This window comes from Anabrus simplex, chromosome 1 (assembly GCF_040414725.1).
Source record: "Anabrus simplex isolate iqAnaSimp1 chromosome 1, ASM4041472v1, whole genome shotgun sequence".
In the NCBI taxonomy this organism is placed as follows: domain Eukaryota; kingdom Metazoa; phylum Arthropoda; class Insecta; order Orthoptera; family Tettigoniidae; genus Anabrus; species Anabrus simplex.
In genome coordinates, this window is record NC_090265.1 from 1,562,330,726 (window position 1) to 1,562,353,198 (window position 22,473).

A 22,473-nucleotide genomic window follows, 5' to 3' on the forward strand; every position below is an offset into this window, starting at 1 on the left:
TCGAAAATTGGACAGATTTTTTTCGCGAAATAAAACGAAATGAGACAATAACGCAAGTATGTCTACTTTATAAATTTTCTTTGCATAAGTGTTCAGTCCAGTATTAATAATTAACAGAAATGTCGATTCAGCACTAGTGCAAAAAGCGAAGTTTATTCCATTCTTTAAAAATGAGAATGATTCAGTGATTACAAAAGGATACTGTGAACTTCAAGAACAAACCAATCAAATGGGTGAAAATAAATAGGCTAAATATTATGAAAGTTATGATTGCTTGACAGTCATTCTGAGTTTGGTGCCAGAACTCTCCAACCATTGTGGTAACCATGTGCTAACGTTGACTGTGAACTTTTCTTTTCTTGCTTCTCAGGAGTTTTAGGCGACCTGCCGTTGCAACAGGAAAGTTACAATGTTCTCCTTTGACAGGAAAAAAAAAATGTATTTTTCTTTCATTTTATGCCTTCTTCAGGGATAATTGAATGATAAAAATGTGTCTTTAAATGAAATTACATGTTGTTCTTCAATAATTTACTTACATCAAAAAGTACCTTTCAAATCCCAAAACATAACATGACTCAAAATAACGCGAAATTCTTCAAAAATAACCCCGATTTCCACCAAAAAATGAAACTAAAAATACAGGTCCCTACCTATACGTTAAATAAAGCATAACCATCAAGATGAAATACGCTAACTACTTATCTTATTTACGTAGAAGCATTTTACCGGGAATATTGGCTTTGCTAGGTTTTTTCATGCTGTTGATTCAAATGCTTTATTACCAGAAAAGAAGTCGTAACCCTATAATTCTGGATCAAATAAGCCATAAACAACATACATGCTCTATCATGTCGACATGACCAAATAACGTGTATAAATACTGGTTTTTCAAAGCAGCAATCATTTCCTGCATAATATAATCGAAGACATGCCCCACCTTCATTCGTCTTATTGATCGACGTATATTAAATTTTCTAACCTGGATTATCTGAAGACATAATGTCACCTTAATATCCTTTATTTATCCATCGAAGACCCTATTTATTTCATTTCCACAGTATCACACCATTAATATGTCATTAATTATATCTGACGATAATGCCGTGGATCATCATAACTCGGTAACCTCCAACAGTTCATCTAATATAAGTAAATCCTAACGCTGCATTAATAAAATGAATGAAAGGTTTCAATCTGTATAAGCCATTTCAAACCACATCACCTCACTTTCGTTTGTGTTTTAGTGACATTCGAGCAGGCGCTGTACAGGGTTTCTGGTCTCTAGTGTATCATGTTCCTTCTATGAAAAAAGCAATTTAGTGCATTTCATGTATTTATATTGGATAACGTGGTGTGTTATTGCCGTCAGTGTATAGACTAATTCGATCAATCACTACTGATCTGCATTTAGGGCAATCGTCCAGATGGCAGATTCCTTATCTGTTGTTTTCCTAGTTTTTCCTTAAATGTTTGCAAAGAAATAGGAAATGTGTTGAAAATCTCAATGGAGTTGTCCATGCCTTCCTATGGTGTTTGTTATAGACGTGTTTTGATCATCTTAATCGTCATCGTCATCCATACTCTCGCTGCAAGAACTAAGAGTCCGTGGATGTCCCAAAATGTATTCTATCAATATATACTGTATCTTATTTTCAACAAATATTATATTGTCCCCTTCTCAACAATAGTTTCTTCGTCATATATATTTAGGTATTGAAGACCGGAGTCGGATAATCAAGTATTCTTCTTTCCTCCTCCCCGTCTTCGTTCCGCAGTGTTAATTTAGAGGGGAGTGTCGGCCTTGTCATGCTCTCACGACCATATTCCCGAACAAAAGCTGGTCTGAACTAATCGCTTAGCAGGCCGTGTGTTCGTGGCGAGATGGAAACATTGTTATTGGTCGTGCGATGGTAGGTAGACATGCATGGGATTTCCCAGAAAAAAAAAACAGCAATTCTAACCTCAACATATCAGTGTTATTTTCTTTATTGGACTGGTAATTTTGATTTAAGTCCCGTAGTCTGCTAGGGATATTTCGAAATGTATTCCTTCGTCCATATTTCGTGTCACTACTTATAGAGAAACGTAAAATCATGCAAACTAACTAAAGCTTTGATTAACGTGACGTTTCACTTTTTATTTATATTGTATGCTCATTTTCGCAAAATTTACCTGTTACAACAAAACCGTTCGGTAAGTGCTGTTGCCCTTCGTTCACGGCTTCATTACACTATAATCATTAAGTCATTTATTTTGAAAATGTTAAGTGAATCTTAAATAAACGCCCCTTTAAACTACATTTTCGAAAATAATTTCGACTTGTTAAAGCTTGCTTCTGGTTGATTTTCGCAGACGTTCAGAATAATGTAGACATGGGACGAATATCAGAATCATTGTGCAAGTAACAAGTGCTCAATTTTGGAAATTCTGTCAAAATAAAATGTATATTTAATTCACCCTGGAATCCTGTGCAATGACTCCAATAAAATTTTTCATGTTTGAACGGCTACACGTACTTAATTCTGATGGGTTTCTCTTGTTGATTTCTTTTGCAGGTACACTACGAAGCGTGTAACAAGCAGCAGGCCTGTAGCAAAGCCTCATAACCTATTTCGCTCGCCCGCCGATAGTTACTTCGTGGACACCAGAGAGAGGCTACTTACGCTGTTCGTTTTCCGGTCCATTTCGCGGCATTCGCGCATCTTCGCAGAGTCGATTTCCTTCTTTGGACGAGAATCACATTTTTGCAACAATGTGTCTATGATCTAAAACGTCTGGAATCTGTTGTGAATGGTCTTACAATTGTTTATTTCCTCTTGGGTTAATAAGATAATTACTAAATACTACTTTTCGTCTGACCTGCATGTTCACAATTTTAACCGTTTAAATGAGTTAATTTTTGGTGCATTTGCATGGCACAGGCACACGGTTTCGCGACGTACCAGTTCCCAGTCCTTTTAGAACCTCTGAACACCTTCCTCATTTCCTCGAATTACTAGTTTAAGAAAATAATTTTCTTCTCGAAGAGTAACAGAGACGTCTTGCCGTTGAGTCTACTAATGTTTTCTAAAAAAAAAAGTGATGTTCTTTATGTTGTAGGTTTGAGTTTTTAAACAAGGTTTACTTCTTTGTTTTAGGCGCAGCGGCCGGAGCAGAGCGTCATGCAGGCCTTGGAAAGTCTGAACGATTCTCAGGTAGGAACAATTTCGAGGCCAAGGCTCTCTCTGTGTTAATCGTACATTCCCTCCAGAAATAGATATGTGACTGATAATGATTCATACCAATTAATAATGCTTTATGTTTCAATGGAGTGTGTACCATATAATTTGTGTGAACGAATTAGGTTGGTTGGATCAGCGTACTAAAACTCTTAATCTATCTGGCGAACACACATTTATTTTTTACAGGTGTTATGGAAGACAACAAGAATAGGCAAACTCATCGAGCACAGTTGATAAGGATAAAAAAAATCACAATGATCAGTGTTCGATTAACATGGATTTTTAAAATCAGCCCTATTAAAGGTTTGAGAAAAAGGGCAATAATTGCCGAGAAGGTAGTAGGCACATGAATAAAACGTTGGGCTTTAAAGGGAACTGAATATAATGGAGGTCGGACACGAGTAAAGATGGATCCTGGGCGATAAGTTGCGAACTAAAAACAAATTACCAGAAGCTGAGATGAAGAGTTGTTGTAAAACCCATGTCAATATATTGAAGTGATAGCTAGGATGCGATTCAAATCCGAGTATTTCACTTCCGAAATAATGTAATCCAGTAATTTCTGTGGTTCAAGATTCCACGTCGAAACTACCGCTACAAATCTTGCTTGCTTTGTCATCCTTAAGAATTGTAATGAATGGTACTCCGTGTTTTGTTTCTTGATTGGATAATACACAGCATTTCGTCTTTCGTTTGTTAAATATTGGTGGTAAAAAACTTGAGCAGGAGGGAATATTGTGCCCCAGGGACCTAATTATGCAAGTTTCATCATGACTGCTGTAACTGGCGAAGTTCGTGTCCGGTTGACCCAACAGCTCCCCGTGACATTTGGCTCGTGGCACACGCATCTTGGCAGCAGTCATACCATATACACATTCATCAAAGATGAAAAGCCAGCTCTCCACGTGTTAACACCTCAACTGCAAAACGGTGAAGAATCAGTGTCAGTGTCCCATGAGCATATTATTTGGACCCTACATTATCATCTCTTCCGATTTTTGATACAGGAAGGCAATGGATGAAGGTTTTTTTTTCTTATATTCGGGGTGGGGGTGGGGGGAATGTACATGACTGTTTCCATGTCTAGGAGAAGGTACCAAACAGGTGATATCAGTACGTTACGGCTACTTCAGGAGACGTCTTGGTTCTAATCCACCGTCGTTCATCCTCGAAAACATGTTTTTCTTGTTTTCCATTTCCATCTCCAGCCAAATTTCGGGATGGTTCAGATAAATAGTGACAATCCGGATGTTGGGATGGTACTTTTTTCATGGCGATGACCTCTTCCCATTCCTAGCCCGAACAATTACACCTACACGCAGAGAAAACGCCTACAGCGGTACACATGGCGCACTTCCATGGGGGGTGTACCGAAAAGAAAAAAAGCATGTCCTCGGACCTTTCCTGCGCCAGAAGATAAAATTTGAAAACATTCAAGGTAATCTCAAGAAGTGGTAGCATTTATTCAGATACTTAGAAGTTTCGTGAGACCATGTTACACAATCAAAGCACATTCCAATATATACAGGTGAAAGGTAACTCATGCACGAAATTAACTCAAGTAATAGATCTTACGGAGAGGATCACATTGCCGTAAATTTCAGATCTGTAGCTTGTACCGTTACGCTAAGACTTGGGAGAAAGGAGACGAAATGCTAAATTAATCGGTATGTTCCTACTGTCACAGGAGAGATGGTATGGAACGATATTAGTACACGAATACGTTTTTCAATTTTTATGTTTTAAGGTTTTGCTTTGTGTCGCAGCGACACAGGTAGGTATTATGGCGGCGATGGAATAGGGACGGCGTAGGAGTAGGAAGGAAGCGAACTTGGCCTTAATTAAGGTACAGCTTCAGCATTTGCCTGGTATGAAAATGGGTAACCACGGGTTGCCCACTATCTCTCCCGAATGCAAGCTGATAACTACGTGACGCAAGTTGCGCGGCCACTTGGTCTGTACGAAAACGTTTGTGTGGTGTTTTTAAAAGTAGGAAAGATCACAATATGAAGATGAATTTGTAATTCAAGAGGACAAATTTGGGCAAATATTCGTTTATTGCAAGAGGAGCTAGGGATTGGAGTAATTTACAAACGGAAATATTCGATAAAGTTTCAAATTCTCTGAAATTATTTCAAAACAGAAACAACTGACAATCAACCATTTGGGCAACTGCCCTAAATGCAGATCAGTGGTGATTGAATGATTGACTGGTCGCTAGCGGCACGATTTTGATGTGGTCGCTTCTGGCACCACGTAACCCCTGCACTAAGGGGAAGATGGAGGGGGGGGGGGAAAGTACGTCGCCCCGACACAGATAAGTCTTACGGCGACGATGGGAAAGGAAAGGCCCAGGAATGGGAAGGAAGCGGCCGTGGCCTTAAGGTACAGCCCCAGCATTTGCCTGGTGTGAAAATGGGAAACCATGGAAAACCATGTTCAGGGCTGCCAACAGTGCGGTTCGAACCCACTATCTCCCGGCTGCGAGTTCACAGCTGCGCGCTCCTAACCGCACGGCCAACTCGCCCGGTGGGGAAAGAAAGAAGGAAAGGGACGGGCCACAATAGGCAGTGAAAATGGGAAGACATCCTACGTGTCTTATAAATCCAATACCGTAGAGGGCGGGATGGGAACAAGGGGTGAACAAGGCAGGTAGTGTAGAAAAAAAGAGAAGCCTGTCACAAGTGGAAGCAATGTCAGGTATGTTGGTTTAAATTAGTCGAAAGTTTACATCCAAACAGTCCTTGAACTCATTGTGTATTTCCTATTGCCTCCTCGTGGAACTTGGGGGTGACATCAGCATTTTGTCGTTATCTAGTTGTATCATGTGGCGCCAGTCATTGGACGACGATCTATTTGCCTTTTCATGAACACGCTTGGGCTCCATGATAAGGACCGTGATGTGGTCTCCCTCATGCAGGCCTCTTGTGACGTCACTAGCACTTTTGTTAGGGTGCTGGCCGGCTTGCCTGCACACTGCACAGGCTCCCAGTGCGGTAACCATGGAGACGGAATTGTGTCGCTCGCTGCGCCAAGTCCCGGCCCATAGGGTGTTCTATTCTTATTGGACCTGTCATTTATGGAACAAAGTAAAATGTAGCAGAGAGATATTCATATTAATTCATATCCACGTTTAATTTACTTTATACATTTATGTTCAATGAATGGGAGTGTAATAAAGAGCTATCAACTACGTTGAAACGACATGGCTTACGCATCTTTCATTTACACCTCTAAAATAGTCGGCTAGCTTGAACCTGTTTTCAGTCAGGAATGCCTGTGGCCTGGAGCAAGTTATAAAGACTACGATGAGTTTCAAAGTATGCACGCTGGCTCCGTATTTCCGAAAATTGGTTTTTTACTTTATTTCGCTTTTTCTGGACCATTCTGGATTTGTAGTTTGAAATGGCACATTTGCGACTTTTGTTGGCGGTGGAATGTATTTCATATAATTAGTAGAATCTCGCTATGAAGATACCAGAATATTCTCATACATTCACTGGGCGAGTTAGCTGTGCGAGGGGCGGTTCTTCCCATTTTAAGACGAGATAGAGTACAGTTCTTTGTTTCAAATCACTTCCTTCCAACTTACCTCTTCCCACCTCTCACCAAGTACACTCGCTGGCAAGAATATGAAACAGTAGGCTAACTCGTCTTGCCTGTGTACTAAACCTCACCTTCGAGGAATCTGCACGTATCCTTCCGACTGACGAATCTCTATCAATAGCTTCATATGCCCTAACTGCATATGAACAGTGAGGATAGATTTGGAATTGATTCCAGGTTTTTGGCACGCAATCTAATGATTAGAAATGCTGAATAGTAAAATATTGAAGCCGTTGTCTTCACTATATAGCCTAAGTGAAAATGGAGAAAGCCTCATGATCAATAAGGCTATATTTGTGGCATAACGCGACGTTGAGTAGGGCGGAATGTGGGTGGTGGGAAGAGACCGAGACCTTAGTGACGCAGTCAGTTAGTCGTCCTTCTGTTCTCGAGTTAGCGGGTTCGATCCCCTCTTGAGTTCATTGGCATATTGTGGAAGTATATCTATTTGTACTTCTTAAAAAAATCATCTTTCGGCACATTAAGGATTAAAGACTTCATGAGGGGCAAATCCGATTCTCTGGCGTCTGTTTAAATCTCTAGCACCCGAATGGTCACGCCGCAATTATTATTATTATTATTATTATTATTATTATTATTATTATTATTATTAGACCTATTATTATATTACCCGGCTTCTTGGCTGAATGATCGACGCATTGGCCTTCGGTTCAGAGGGTTTCCGAGTTCGATTCCCGGTCGGGTCGGAGATTTTAATCTTAAATGACTCTCTTGGCTCCAGGAATGAGTGTTTGTGCTATCTCCAACATCCCTGCAATCTAACTCAACACTATTCTCCACCACAAAAAAGCAGTTTCCTATACACGGCAGGTGCCGCCCACCCTTGACGGAGGGTGTGCCTTACAAGGGCTGCACCAGGCTTGCAATAGCTACACGAAATAATAATAATAATAATAATAATAATAATAATAATAATAATAATGTGAGATGTGCAAATTTTGGCTATTTGTCGCTATAATTTGTTTCGTCAGTTTGAAGTACATTTGCTTCGAAAAATGGAGAGGATAATGCGGTTTCATTTGTCTTAAGATTCGGTGCATGTTTGTGAACTTAGACGATTATTTGCAGACAATCAAAACATTCTTTCAGGAGTCTGTATATTTTAGTCTAAACTGCTACCTTTTTCTGTATTGTGAACGTAGCTAATGCAGGACTTGTGTTATATTCTGCCATTTTTATTCACTTCATACTTTATATAGCTACCTAACATTGGGTTAGTTTACTGTGGCAAGGTGCTGTCCGCATCATTACAGTAGAACCTGTTCACTTCCTGCATAGTGAAAGTCTTCTTTCAAAGAGATTTAGATACATGAATGGAATTTATGCGCTGTACAGTATGTACTGTATTCGGTATGTTGAGCGTGTGGAGAAGCGTTTGGAACCGCTGTGTGACAATTCGTGACTGGTTTTTATTTCTAGTTTCGGAACAGTCATCCCCCGCCGTTCACCGTATGAACACTGCTCAATTTCCCTGTGTGATTTACCGAGGATCTAGAAAGATAGTAATCGAAAGCACGTACATTAAAAAAAGTAAAGCTGTTTAATTACCTGGTCTGTAAAATAAATATACAGGGGGAAACTGACTCTAAAAAAGAAGTTTAATGTGTTCAACAAGAGTACATTTTAAGAACGCCTGGAAGGAAACTCAAATAAGATTCATAAACTGACAGCTAGAGCAAGCTGGCTTTAAACTGGGTGATAACAAAGCGGTATGAAACCAGAGTTGAAGCAACAGTAATGAAGTTTCAGAGCACTACCAGAGGTTGCACACTCTTAGACGGTCGGGCTGAGTGTCCCAAATGGTAGAACGCTGGTATTTTGAACCCAAGTTGGTGGGTTCGGTCCCGGCTCATTCCGGTAGTATTTGAAGGAGCTCAAATTGCTGAAATGTAAAGTGTTGAATGTGAGGAAAGTAACATTAAGGACGACACAAACACCCAGTCCCCAGGCCACGGATATTAATAATGTACAATTAAAAAAACCTTACCCGGCCGGGAATCGAACCCAGAGCCGCCGAGTGACAGGCGGAAGCGTTGCCCCCTACACCGCTGGGCCGAACCCCCCCCCCCCCCCCCTCTGATTAGTGTTAACCCTAAACTTGACACATCCAGAATTTTAGAATTAAAATAAGTATCTTAGTGTAATATGTTGTAGAAAAGTTATAATAAATAAAAATATAGTGAAAAATTAGATTTTTTTTTTTTTACACTTTTCGAGTAGTATCTTACAGAATACATTGCCAAGAATAGCGAACTAGAAAGAAGTAACGTAGGTTTCAAATCAGACGATTTAAAACAGCTTTATATACTATAAACATGGACAAAATATTACAATATTGATTAATTAAACCTAAAAATCATATAAATGACAATGATTTAAACAAAAATACTGAATCGTACTTATGATTCAGAGGCATTGCATATGTCAGTATCACAGCTCAGGTCTACTTCATCTTCCTGAGGTTCAGAATTCGGACGATATACCTCTTCTCTGTTTTGAAGTAAACTTCCTTCATCTACATTTCCATCTAAATCATCTTCTGTGTCAGATTCTGTCCCTTGGACTGGCAGTATTGATGGTATCTTCCCGGCACATGACTTATAAAAAATTCTTTTTCTGAAAGAATATGTAAAAACACATCCATTAAACATAATTTTCACCAAACATAATACATTAAAATGCAAATCATTAATTTGTAACTAATGAACAACTAACTAATTAACACAATTTGACGTTACAGTTCCAAATCTCCCAGGGCTTGGCGATGTGACTCCTGAGATACACTATCTGTAAAGACTGAAATAATTATTAAACCGAATTAGAAGAGTTCCATGAAGGTAAAGGGTAACATTCTTCATTATTTAAATATATATTCGTAAATGGTAATGTACAACTATTTTCAAAGCCTCCATGGCTCAGGCGGCAGCGCGTCGGCCTCTCACAGCTGGGTTCCTTGGTTCAAATCCCGGTCACTCGGTGTGAGATTTGTGTTGGACAAAGCGGAGGCTGGACAGGTTTTTCTCCGGGTACTCCGGTTTTCCCTGTCATCTTTCATTCCAGCAACACTCTGCACTATCATTTCATTTCATCTGTCAGTCATTAATCATCGCCCCAAATGAGTGCGATAGGCTTCGGCAGCCGGCACGATTACTATCCTCGCCGCAAGATGGGGGCTTCATTCATTCATTCATTCATTCATTCATTCATTCATTCATCCCTTTCCTGACCAAGCCACTGACTGGAAAACAGGTTGTAGGTTTTCATTTTCAATGTACAACTATTTTCGAAGAACATTGTCATGTTTAAGGTTTTTATAGAGGATGGTTGTTTTCCCAGTTTCATTTCCTCTTTAAGCAATAATCACCACTACCGTTACAACTGCCATTCCCCGTTAACGACATTAAATATGATCCAAGGATAGGGTGTGATCTAATCCACGAGAGGAGATAATGATCTAGATTGAGTAAGGTAAGTTTTGATAAGGCATTTAGGAGGTTTTGTAGTTAACTAATCAGTATGCTACGATTCAGTCGAACCCATGACGCTAGTGTGAAATAAAAATTAGTTGAGGAACCGGATTTGAAGTAATTGCATGCTTACCAGGGCAGTGTTTCACCGTTTTGGCTAGAATATTAGAATACTCTGTTGCCAGCTTGAGAAAATGTTATTCAGTATTGAGTTTCGATATACGTATGTAGTCGGAACAGTCGGCAAGTTTCATATGGATAGATCTATTTTCACTTGTTCGTGATACTGGAGTGATTGATGGTCGAAGAATTCAGCCGGCAAACGTTGCATTAGGAGCATGTAAAATTTCGTATTTTTAGAATTTTTTATTTGGTTAAAATAAGGTGGCTACGGTTCGAACATCCGTCTATGCATGTGTGGTTTTTAAAATGAAACTTCACGTTCCTGTCATTGGGATTCCTTGTAAACCTAGAAGTCTTGTGATTATGATCACATTATCAACAGACACGTAAGACTAAAATCTTACTTCGTGGCAGTTTGAATAGGTGATTAAATAGACAAGGAGACACTATAGTAGGAAAACTTGGCATTGTTGCTTCACACGCTGATGCGATACATTCATTTTGATAGCATAAAAGGAGTGAGGAACATTTTGTTAGTTTGTTGAAACTATGTAGGGGGTAACCTCCAGTCCTGAATAGTCATTCAAATAATTAGCAATGAGCATGTGCGATCGATGAGAGAGCGCAGCATGCAAGAGACTAGTAATTACTCCCCGATGAATTAGCTCGCGTTCGGGACTCTCATTCCTTCTGTCCTCCGTTGGGCAGTGCCCTCGACAGCTGGTGCACTGCTTCCCCCTTCCCGCACGAGTCCTTTTTCTGTCTGGCGAAGTGTTGTGCGGGATACTAGCTGCAAAGTATAGGGGTTAGAAATTTCAGGTTCCATGCGAAACGCTAAAATAGTTCATGCCTCGCTCATCAGTTAATCAGTTAAGTCTCTGTGATTCTGGTGACGATTAACTTTAAGAATACTGTAATTGATGAAGAGCATATTGACTATCTGTATATATATATATATATATTAATAGATCTGAAACGATGCCAGTCTATTCCAATACTACGTCTGAACGGCTGAATCGAACTTCATGTACTTTCCATGGTAGAATTCTAATGATTCGCCCCTCAGTATCGCCTGCGGTCTTTTTTGCCGGACCAGGGCACGCGCGTGGGAAATCTGAGCGAACTGCAATACTTACTCTGTGAAACAGTAGGCCCTAACTTATTTTTCATATTCAAGCATTTATTGGTTGTGGCAGAATTTCAAGGAGGGATAAAATACCCCCTTGCAACATTGCTTCATGATATAACGGACTTAATGAAGTGAATTCGGGAAATCTATTTGGAAAACCATTTGTTTCCTACATCTGGTTTCTGCGCTCGTTATTTATTCAGAAATGTGTTGTTTCTGTAAATAGTATCGTGATCAGTATTAAGATATTTTCACATTGAAACTGCAATAAGGCAGTTAGCAAGGCCGGTATTGTGAACATAATCCTAATCCAGTGTCTAGAAAGCTTTATTCACGGAGTTCTAAAAACTGAATCTCAGCTTTGTAGTTCCACAAGTGGATACCTACTACAAATGGCATTTAAAAAATGAGAATTAAAAGCACGAATGACTTCGATGAGAGGGGACAGCTTGAAGTAGAATTAAAATGTCATCACCGGTTGGCTGATGACTGCGTACCAATTAAAACAGAATAAGAAGCTTGCTAAACGTGACCCTGTAAGAAGTTTTCCGATCCCTTTCCTTACGAGCTCGGGTGAATTTTATAAGCGACAGCGCACTAATAGTCCATAATTAGGGCACTGAAGAAGTAACATATTACATATGGCATGAGGGAGAAGGTGCCTTTGGTGCCAAACAAATCACAACCTGTTTGTATGAGGAGCTTTCTGCCTTAACCAGCTAGCAGTCCTCCGCAAACTTATGTCCGTCCCCTTTCTGGAGCATAACATTTCTTGAGTTCCCCCTCTTCCTTCTTTCCTTCACTCTTGCTGCTCATTAGACTGCATCAAAAGCCAACTCTCGAGAAATTGTCTTACTACTACTACTACTACTACTACTACTACTACTACTACTACTACTTAATTAGGGGTCTTTGACAGCAGATGGTCCTAGTTGAAACTTCTAAGGATGCTTTTAGTATTTTCTTAGAAAATGTAGCTGCCTTTTTAGGTATATGACATTTACTTTCAGTTGTTGCTCGTGACACTGAAAGTCTATAGGTTTACTCACATGCTCTAGATGTTTTGTGTGGAAGTATCTTGTAAGGTTTATAAGTTTCACAACCTACTGTGGCCGTTCCTGGTTATTCATAAGAATGTTAGTTAAACCTAGTTTTAGATGATCGTCTTGATATTTGCACACTTTTGTTTTCAATCAATCACCTCTGATCAGCATTTAGGGCAGTCGCCCAAATAATTAATAATAAACTTTTAATCTGTTTTACCATTGTGAATCAGCCACTTGTCCAGGATTATGACTATACATTTACAACTAAAAAAACGTTAACTACCCCTATTCGGAAAGTACAGAAATCCACCTGTAAAGCAGTGTTTTGTTCACCAAGTCTTCGCACTGAGTTACGAGTTTCGGGCTGAAAAAGAAGTATCTATTCTCGTAGCGTAGTGGGGTAGTGGCAGCAACAGTGTGGCATATTGTCATTAGGCTATAATGGGTGGAAATTGGCGCCACGGGTGGTAGTTTCGGATCTGAAAGGGCGCTGGTGTAATTCCTGTGGTCAAAGAGATGTGACAGCACCTATCTCCGAACTCGTGCTGCCAGGGTCTAATTGCCAGCCTTTCTGTTCAGAAGTTATGAAATTGTAAGGTAGAGTGTTTCCGTGAAAATATATTAGTTTTGTATAGGAGTAGAAGAGCTCGTCTGGCCTACTGTACTGAGAATGAGGATGGCAGTAATAATTGTTCAAAAATGAGAAGTTTGTATCATCATATGAACTTCCTATCTTAGACGCCCCGCACTTTGCGGACCACTGAGCGAAGGTGACCAAAGTTGTTCTGTTCTCTGACGCCTGTGGAGGCCAAAACAGAAGCTTCGATGTGTCAGCAGAATTTTTGAAGTCTTATGCAGAACAAGCCTTCTTTGGAAATAATTGATCATAAGTTCGTCAGTGAACACTCGCATATGGAATGTGATGCCGATCATGGGCAAATAAATCTAAACAAAACAGAACAAGAAATTAGAATATCTAATTTTACATCTGTACGACCGATTCCTGCTTGTTCGAACAGTGGGAAAGAAGAAATAATTTGTTGTAAAAGAGATGACACGTGCCAGTTTTCTGGATTTTGCATCAATGCTACAGTCAGTCTCTAGTGTTGAGAAACGAGACTCGACGGGAGAACTTTTAAGTGGCAGGAAGAAAAATGGTTTCAATGCACCAAGAACTCTGGAGAGATATTTCTCAAGAATAGTTTGGAGGAAAGATAGTCTTTCAAATCATTCGGTGCTGAGGCTGAGTGAGGGAATCCTAACCCGGCACTACGATCCAAAAAGTACTACAGTCTTCCTGCTTATATAATAATGAAAATGAAAGTCTTCAGTCTGTTTCCAGTCATTCGACAGTCAGGAATGAAATGAAGCCCCATCCAGCGGCTAGCTAGGATAGGAATTGTGCCGACTGCCGAAGTCTGTCGCACTCCGCTGGGGCAATCATTAATGAATGACAGGTGAAATGATATTGGAGTCTGTTGTTGGAATGAAAGATTACAGGGAAACCCGGAGTACCCGGAGAAAAATCTGTCCCGTCTCCGCTTTGACCAGCACAAATCTCACTTGGAATGACTGAGATTTGAACCACGGAACCTAGCTATGAGAGACAGGCGCGCTGTCGTCTGAGCCACGGAGGCTCATTTAATAATAATAATAATAATAATAATAATAATAATAATAATAATAATAATAATAATAATATTTACCTCGACTACGGTTCTGCAACTTATACCAGAATTTGTAAGTAGTTAGTCAGCAGGCACCGTGTCAGGCATAGAACTGGAAGAAAACTGACTTTGCTGACCTATTAAAATAGTATAGTATGTATAGTCTAGTAGTAGTGAAATAAGTGTAAACTTAGTTTTTGTTTCCAGTGAGGTGATTTTTCTTTATATATATATATATATATATATATATATATATATATGCTTTTATGCTTAGAGTAGTGTAACTTTGTTTCATTTGTCAGCGTTTTCTTGGTAGTAGTAGTAGTAGTAGTAGTAGTAGTAGTAGTAGTACAAGTTGTTTAATTTTAACGATAGGATACTTACGAAATAGGTTACCTTCTGCTTATAGTCAAAAACAAATTTAAAAAGAATCCACAATGTCTTCTGCTGCTGAAGTAAGTTTTGTATCTCATGTAATATTATCTCTTTTTTTACTTTACTGTTATTGCCTCTTAGAATTTTTTCTACTTCTGTACCTAGAATTACTTATAAAAATGGTAACTTGAAACTACAAATCACGTGGAACTTTGAGGGATTATTAGTGAAGGAATGTTAGTTTAGCTAACAGTAGTGGTTTATTTAGGTTTTAGAACATAAACCATGTGTTATCTCATTTGCCATTGTTCCTGAATTGTTACTGTTAGAAGAGAGGGATGTTTGTTAGCTACTAATGTTTTGAGAATATCTTGCATCTATGTCGAATGTCAGATACAATTCTCTGAATATTACCGGAAAAGCACGGGAGACCTTACGGCTACGGGGCAAATTCTTCAAACAGATTAGGTGTAGGATCAGTGACCTTTGTTGTCTTCTTGTACCCATACAGTGAAGAATAACTGGTCTGTTTCTGTACAAAAGATCTTTCTTCCTCTAATCTCCAAGTGAAGAGCTTGTGAATTATGGAGCAGACACGAGGGTTGCACGTTGCATGACCTTTGGAGTGACGAACTCGCTATTGATGTGATCCCAGTTCCTCTTTTACCATGGCGTCACATCCGTCAAGAAGAGAGGCGTGTCTAGTATTTTCTAGATTAGGGGTTCGTATGCTGATACGACCCTCCTTGCGACAATGAGTGGATTCATTACCACCTGACTGAGAGATTTTCATCGATGCTTCCAATGTGCTTGTTTATCATGCAAAATACTTTCGCAAACTACTCGCAGCTAATCCATACATTACTTGCTACATTCTTAATATTACCTCATACATCTTTTGGATATACCCTTGTGCTTTTTAACGTTCAGTCTGCAAGCCTAAGAGAATTAACTAAGCGCCCCCACATTCCTCTGTTTGCAACCAGCGCTGTGATCTTGTTTGGTTCCACGTCACTTATCTCAAAATAAATATAAACTGAATCCAAGTAACGTCACCTAGAACTCCTTTTACACTACACGGTTTTGGCCGTACGGCATGAAACCGTACGATCACTTCTTTTTTTAATGGAGTGAAGAGCATTACACCTTTCTCAATGCGTTAACAAGGGTGATATTCCAGTGGACGTAATTACCCGCACTGCAAGTTTTACTCTAAGGCCCGTATTCACCAACGACAGTTACTTTTGCTATTATCTTAGATTTCTAAAACTCGGATGTCATTATCTCGGATAACCATCACTCTGTTATTCACCACAGAACTTCTCTTTTTTACCAAACCTAAGTTTTCGTTTCAGTCTGAATTTGAACCTTCAGTTTTTCATATTGACGCACGGAAAACAAATGACTACGAGCTGCCGCCATTTTAATTTAAACAAGTTTAAATAACGTTCGGTGTTTCCAAATAATCGACGACAAATTATGACCAGAAACGAAGAAAGAAGCCTAGTATGACGTTCCAAGAGAAGGAATTGTTGAATGTGGTTGCGCAAAGCATTAACGTAATAGGAAAAATTATAGCCTACCTGTTGTAGGCTATATATATTTCACTAAAATATAAGGCAGTATTCATTAAAAAAAATCCCCTTGTGTGCCATCTATACAGGGTGAAGCCGAACTCCGACAAACTTTCGGAGGATTTTCAGGGATACTTCCCGAGTATGTGCTTAATTGCAACAAATAACCAAAACGAAACACGAGAAAAAAAATTACATTTCCTGAACATCCGAACCCTACCTGTATATGTCATGAACTCCGGACTGAAATACTGCAACTGGGCAGGCTCATCCCTGACAAACTTGATTGCGGTATGCAAATCCACCCCCCTCTTTCAACATCCGCCGAGCTGACCTATCGGTCAAACTGAGTTCGAGCGATGTTCGTCGTAGAATACTTTCTGGAGACTGTAATACCTGTTGAATAAGTTGTCATCGATTCTATTTTGTGGTGGCGGTTCTCGGGTGCCCATGATGTTCCCTTTCGTTAGCATAAGACTGATCACTAGGACTCGGAAGTTGAAGACCTATAAAGTACCTAAAAAAGACTTGTGAAAGACCTAATAATATCCCAAAAAGTACTTACACTGGCAAAAAGGGCGTAAAAATGCGAAGAACCAAATTCATCCATCATTTTATCTTCATTGACATATGTAATGAAGAAATATAGTGTTTAAAATGCAAAATTCTGGGGGTATAAAACATACAGTTCAAAAATATTAGTGAAATACTTCTTTCAGACATCATATATTTTTAGATTGACATGCCAACGGCCGTAGCAGTGTTGGAACACCGGATCCCGGGAGATCTCCGAAGTTAAGCAACATTGGGCATGGTCAAGATTTGGATGGGTTGCCACGCGCTGTTGGAGTGGTAAGGGAAGGGAGGAGCGGAAAGGAACTGGCCACCCTACCGCACGTAAACTCCGGCTCAGGCACGCTTCTGCGGAGGTTCGGACCTGCCTTCGGGCAGAATACACCCTTACCTTACCTTAGATTTACATAGCTAAAAAACCCTCAGTGGACATCCTGGGGGAAAGAAATTGAAATTAGTTAAACTGGATTTGGAATTCGGAAACCTTACCTCGGTTGAGTTTGCAGTATATCAAAATAGTCATCTGTAGGTTCGTAAGTGTAAAGGATCGTAGGTTTTCATACAGTACGTTGCGAAGCATAGAGAAACTTACCTCCGCTGTCAACGAATGTTAAGGTTTCATACATGAAGTGATATCTTCTTTCCAAAAACACATCAAAATTTTCTTCTTTCAATATTTCACTTATCTTGCACTTAATACCCCTGTTTCTTTTTAAGCACTAGTTTCATTTTTCATTTCATTTCGTATCATTTTCATTTCATCTTCTCTCAAGATATAGTTCAAATGTATTTACTAGAAATAAAAAGATGGGTGAACTAATCATGACTCGAATTGAGAATTGGCAGTACAAATGTAGTCGAAAGAAGGTGAAGTTACAAAAAAAGCCGTTAAGACCTAAAAAAGGCTAAAAAGGACCAATAAGGAAAAAACTACGAAAGAGGCAAACAAGGACCCCACCATTTTCTGGCCTACAATGACCCAGAATGAGTTAGGCCTCGTCTTTGGACACTCCAGAGAAAGATTCTTTCTCAACTTCCGAGCCGTACTGATCACGTATGACGGAACGTCAATGACAGCTAGCATTATTGTACACTAGTGTCCAAAACTTAAGCATAAGTTACGAGTAAGCAGGGCAACAGGAAATAGACCGCAAATCGCACGACATATGCACCTACCAACCTTACGTGTTCGCTCTGTATAAGTGTGTTCCCTGCTTTGACTAGCGGCGTAACCGCAAGGTAAACACAGCCAGTCCCTGCGCCCCATATTCCCTCGGTTGTGTTTGCCCTGTTGTAGTGTGCGGAGTGTAGCCTCGTGGTGAACGTGGCAACATAATGGCACGACGACGCCATTTGGAACTCGTTTTGCAGGGTAGAATACTCGCCCACCTGGAAGCAGGCCAGGCACAGACCGAAGTCGCCGTATCCTTGAATGTGCGACTAAGGGCCGGTTCTACCACCTACTGGTAAAGTAGCGCGTAATTTGCCCTCCGCGTAAAAGGATGTTTCCGTTCGACCACCTCCAGGCAGCGCTATCGGCAGCATAAATCGTGGTTACCCGGCGCGTAAATTATCGGCCACTTCGAGGGCCCGATAAGACTTTACCTGCCGGGCAAGTTTTGAGAGTTGAACATTATTAGCTGTATTTCTGGTGACATACAACTTAAATTAGCTTAATATACTAATAATAATAATAATCGTATGGCCTCAGCTACCGTGTGCAGACATTTCAATTCGACGCCATCTGGCTGTCTGCTCGTCAATTTCGACGTTCCGTTTTACTCTAGGCCCCCACTAGATGCCAGACCGAGTAAACCGAAATTCTCTTGTGCGTCTGTGGCTGAGATTTAATGAATTTTGTCGGGTAAACACCAAATGTGTCACCAGAGATCTTTTACATGCCGACATCGTACGACATGGAGTGTCGAATGGACTTTCTTCCGCCCTTCAAAAATCCGACTCCCTCTGCCGGGTTTGAACCCGCTATCTTGGGATCCGGAGGCCGACACTCTACCACTGATCCACAGAGGGAGCTATTTAATATACTGAAAAAGCATGATACTGTAACAGTGGCCGATATTGTATTGCAGGATCTTGAACATTAATGCTTCGCTTATGTTGCAACGGTCACACCAGCCTCTCGCATCGGTAGCTTAGTAGGGAACACATTTTATAAGTCAAGCTTTCGTAAAGAAACTTTAAAAGGATATAAAATCAAAATCTATTTGGAAATAATTTCAAATGGGCTTTAATTTTCTAATTTTTCAGTTTTCAGACACGAGGTATAACTTAATTTATGCATCCTAACTATTCAAGTGTCCTCGTAGCGTAATGGCTAACACGCTTATATTACTTTGTAACACGAGGTATGCAGGTTCGAGTCTTCATTATGACGAAACTTTTTTATTTCCATTATGAGGGTTGTTAATCTGTATTCCTCTTTTCATACGTTCTTTTGTTAATAATATATTTCATTGAAATATTTAATCACAATATCATGTCTACTAGGAAATTGCTTTATATGTATGCTACGGTATTTATAGAAAGTGGTGTTATGATTAATAGCACATAGGACTGTCGCCCAGGTAGCAGATTCCCTATTAGTTGTTTACATAGTCTTCTTGTAAATTATTTCGAAGAAATTGGAAACTATTCCATTCTTGAATTCCTCTTCCTATGAATGGATATTTATCCCGATTAGTTCTTTACATTTACAGTACCTACCTTCCAACTTTATCTTCATAAAGTTAAACATTAGAATGACATGCTTTATCAATAAATGGAAGCATGTGGAATTAAACGAGGTCACAGAACTAGTTGCAAATAGACCATCGTGGAGATACTTAATCAATTCACAGAAGCCTGCAGATAGAATGCTCAAAGGTAATCAGTCCGTAAAGAAGATGGTGTGTGTGTGTGTGTGTGTAGGCCTACGTAGGGCCTATATGGAAGCGCGTAAAAGAGAGTTAAGAACAACGGCAGGGAACGAAAATACATTTTAAAATGTAAATTAGAAATACGATGAAAACCTGCGTACCTTCTATTACGGAGCGAGCGACTTGATCAATCTACTGCGAGAATACTTTTCAAAAACGCTGCCTTACATGGCAGGATATAACGGGCGTAAGAAAATGTAATCTCGAGAATTTTAATACCAATTAGGTATTGATCTTGAAGATCATAGATTAAAATCACGAAAGCTTGACATAAATCGTTGTCCATAACTCTTAAGACTCCCCTTATCAGGCTTTTTGGTGATAATCAGCAAACGCAAGCACAGGGAAATAAGACAGTCGAAATGAGTTTCATGCATCTGACGATAGATAGCACCACACTCGAAAGCGAGAAGTCGCTGAAAATCAGTCTAGCCAACTTCGTGTATCGGTGTCTGGCTCCGGGTAGCTACCTAGCGCTTGCACGGAGGTGGTTGGACGCAAGCCAAAGTACCAGCCGATTTACACCTCCAGGTAGTTTACCTCCCGGGCACCTGCCAGCCACTTTACCAGCAGATGGTAGAACCGGCCCTTAGTGTCATTTCCAGGCTTTGGAGACGATTTCGAGAGACAGGATAGGTTTTTCTTTCTTTCTTTCTTCCAAGTTGCTGTACGTCGCACAGCCTCAGGTCTTTGGCGACGACCTGACAGGAAAGGGCTAGACGTGGGAAGGAAGCTGCCGTGACCTTACTTAAGGTACAGCCCCAGCATTTGCCTGGTGTGAAAATGGGAAATCACGGAAAACCATCTTCAGGGCTGCCGACAGTGGGGTTCGAACTGGCTATCTCCCGAATACTGGATACTGGCCGCACTTAAGCGACTGCAGCTATCGAGCTCGGTACAGGATATGTTAGTCGTAGGCCAGTACCAGGTCGACCAAGGGTAACAACCCCACAGCAGGACAGATATCTAGCCTTAACCGCTCGACGAAATCGGAGTGCACTTGCAAGACAATTGTCGGCGAAGCTTGCAGCTGTCTCAGGTGTTCCAGTTTCCTGGCAAACTGTGCACCGGAGGCTCAGAACAGCAGGGCTGTTTGCCCGACGTCCAGCGGTGTGCGTCCCGCTCACTCCAGCACAGAGACCGGCCCGTTTACTGTGGAGCCGTCAACATCGAACCTGAATGAATGGAGGCATGTGTTCTTCACAGATGAGTCCCGCTTCAGTTTGCAGAACGATTCCCGTCGCACATTAATCTGGAGAGAACCGGGTAGCCGATACAACCACAAGAACATCATGGAACGGGACCAGTATGGTGGTGGTGGCGTCATGTGTGGGGCGGCGTCATATTGAATGGCCGTACGGACCTGCACATCCTCCATGAGGATGTGCAGGTCCGAGGAACACTGTTCACGCTCGGAACTACAGGGATATGGTATTGAGACCACATGTTCGACTCTTCAGAGGTGCGGTTGGTCCAGACCTCCTCTTACTGGACGATAATGCCCGACCACACCGCGCTGCTCTGGTGAATAAATTTCTGGCTGGGGAAGACATTCATCGCACGGACTGGTCAGCGAAGTCTGCGGATCCGAATCCTATAGAGCATGCCTGGGATGCACTGGGGAGGCGAATTGAGTCCCGTCAGTCTCCACCAAGGACCCTCCAAGACCTTCGCATTGCCCTTTCGGAGGAATAGGATCGACTGCCACAAGAGCTCTTGTATCATCTGATAGAGAGCATGCCATGTCGCTGCGAAGCATGTGTGGCCGTTAGGTGTAACCATACACCCTATTAACAGCATATTTGTTGTGGAAGACATTGCCAGTTGTCAAAGGTGTACCTTAGCTATCAGAATTTTTCTGACACTGTTTTTGGACAAGTTGTGTGACATGGTGTGAAAGTCAGCTTCCTTTTGTTCAGCAATCCGTCTGACATTCCTATCAGGCGGTATGGCCTCGTTTAGTGATTATGCTTAACTTTGGACACTAGTGTATATGTGGTGCCTCTTTATTAAATAGCTCCTCGTGCTGTTCTCTAACGTGAAGCAAACTGCCCATTCTGACGCCCCACTTCATATGACCGCAAATGTTCCGCGATAAATACCTTCTCTGTGAGAATCAAAATTGTAGAAATCAACACAACACTGAATTCACAATAATTAATAGCCAGCAATCCCACAATCTAAATACATCCTCGTTGCTACGGGAACGTGGGCAGCAGGCGAGTAAAAATAGGCTATGTCGTTTGTTTTGCCGCGTACCGTGTAAAATGGTTATTCTATCTCTATATGCTAGTGTGTTGTGTTTCTCCGCTTAAGGCGACAATCTGGAGATAAATATATTTTTACCTATTGCACGGATTTTCACGAAACATTGTTGGAATGTCGCCACCATAAAAGTAGAGATATCACGAACATTTTTTTCATATACAATTACTATTTTTTTCCAAAATAATTTTTTTGACATTTTTAATTCCATTTTTTCATGTAATTGAATGAACATGTTAATGTAAATTCGTAATCGGGTAGATAATAATACTTCTTTTAAAAGCACTACGTATCGAATTTTCTGTACGTAATTTGAGATACATCGTACTAAAGTTTGTGCAATTTTTACGTTCTGAAATTTTGGATTTAAAAATCCCTACTACCTGAAAAAATTCTGCAATCAAAAAAATTCCATACGCAAGTTTCTTCATATAGCTGTGGTACATATGCCGTACAAATTTTGTTCAATT

The 22,473-nt window shown here is 40.5% G+C and overlaps 1 protein-coding gene across 2 annotated transcripts in view; it reads left to right on the forward strand.

The window, feature by feature from the left end:
- Positions 1-22,473, forward strand: part of LOC136880707 (midnolin-A) — a 235,636-nt gene that overhangs the window by 88,264 nt on the left and 124,899 nt on the right. For both annotated transcript variants that reach the window (XM_067153319.2, XM_067153320.2), the window contains exon 3: positions 3,138-3,194. In XM_067153319.2, the coding sequence (XP_067009420.2) occupies positions 3,138-3,194 (57 nt within the window). The remainder of the gene's footprint in view (positions 1-3,137; positions 3,195-22,473) is intronic.